General features: G+C 37.3%; 1 protein-coding gene across 1 annotated transcript in view; it reads right to left on the bottom strand.

Annotated features, from left to right (window-relative positions):
• Positions 1 to 1,315, bottom strand: part of LOC101849950 (myosin-VIIa) — a gene marked incomplete at its 5' end in the record, with an annotated part of 68,986 nt that overhangs the window by 36,514 nt on the left and 31,157 nt on the right. The window contains 1 exon segment of the mRNA XM_035971667.1: positions 567 to 695. Within this exon segment, the coding sequence (XP_035827560.1) occupies positions 567 to 695 (129 nt within the window).

The raw sequence follows: 1,315 nt of genomic DNA, 5'->3' as shown, positions 1-1,315 counted from the left end.
TAGGAATGTGATGAAAGACAAACTGTCATATAGTGAAGGGAGACAGAGGAATGTGAACGACGATATAGTTTCACTTTAACATGCCTCCCGGTTCTTTTAGGATTTATAATAAATTTGATTATGTGGTGTACAAAAACAAAACAAAACAACAACAAAAAAAGATTGGGGTTCAACTTCTCCAACTATAGAACAAATTAGAAGAAAACCATTTTTAATCAAACAAATGCAAGGCATTCATTATGTTCATGCAAATCACAAAACTTCCTAAAACATTTGTGAATTTATTTTAAATGCCAGTTAACTCCAACTGAACAATGACCTCATTTATAAAACTACGATATCCACAGAGAATATTCTGCTTCGCAAAGATAACGATGAAACTATTCTCATATATTTTGACCATAGTATTTCAAAAACATTTTTAGAGTTTTGGAGAAAATTAAGATATCATTATTTTTTTATTTTTTGGGGGTACTATGCTATCTACGAAATGATTATTGTGTTTTGGAACATAAAAAAGACAACAACATTTCTGAATACTCTTTTGTTCTACTCTATTACTGTACCTGCAGCTCCAGCCAGCTGGGAGGCTGGTTCCTGGCACCGTTGGCAAACGTACGTCTGAGGTGGTCCTCACAGTACGGGGCATAGCCCGGGGGCCCACCACGGATGAAGTTGAGCAGGTACGGGCGAAGCTGTGAGGGAGAGAAAGAACAAGTATAAACTAACAAATAATGCAATTCTATTTAGTGGACGGAGTCAAATCCAAACAATAATATTGTTGATACCAAAGTCTGAAAAGTTTACAGCATTGCTGTTGCATCAGTACAAAATTCCTGATATATCATCATGGTGGCTGTTTGGTATTTGGAGCACACAACTGGTACCTTCTTCTTTTTCTATGCGTACCCCTAATAGATCTCAGGGGGAGTCATTTACTAGCTCTTTTAATTTTGGTAAGAGTTTTACGGCACTTGCAACACAATACGGTCATATAAGGGCCGACGATTAGAGATGTTACAAGAGAGTTACAAACAAAAAATAGAAGGAGGGGGGATAAGGACGACAGATGTTTGATAGGAAAGAAGGAGCAAACCACATCAGAGGACCCGCCCCCAACCCACGCTAGCTCTTTAACCTGTAGAACAACTGATGTTTACGCCTGTGAACCTTATTCCTGACATATTTTGTCCTGTATTGTCTTATCACCCTAGCAAATCTTATTTCACCTTATCTCTAAGCAAAGATTATCTTAACAACTCCATCATCAAAGTTTAACTTATCATCTCTCATCCTTTCTTAGTTATCTTTTCTC

Source organism: Aplysia californica, unplaced genomic scaffold, assembly GCF_000002075.1.
Source record: "Aplysia californica isolate F4 #8 unplaced genomic scaffold, AplCal3.0 scaffold00479, whole genome shotgun sequence".
NCBI lineage: Eukaryota > Metazoa > Mollusca > Gastropoda > Aplysiida > Aplysiidae > Aplysia > Aplysia californica.
Note: the sequence above shows the minus strand (reverse complement) of the source record. Positions and strands in the feature narration are given on the sequence as shown.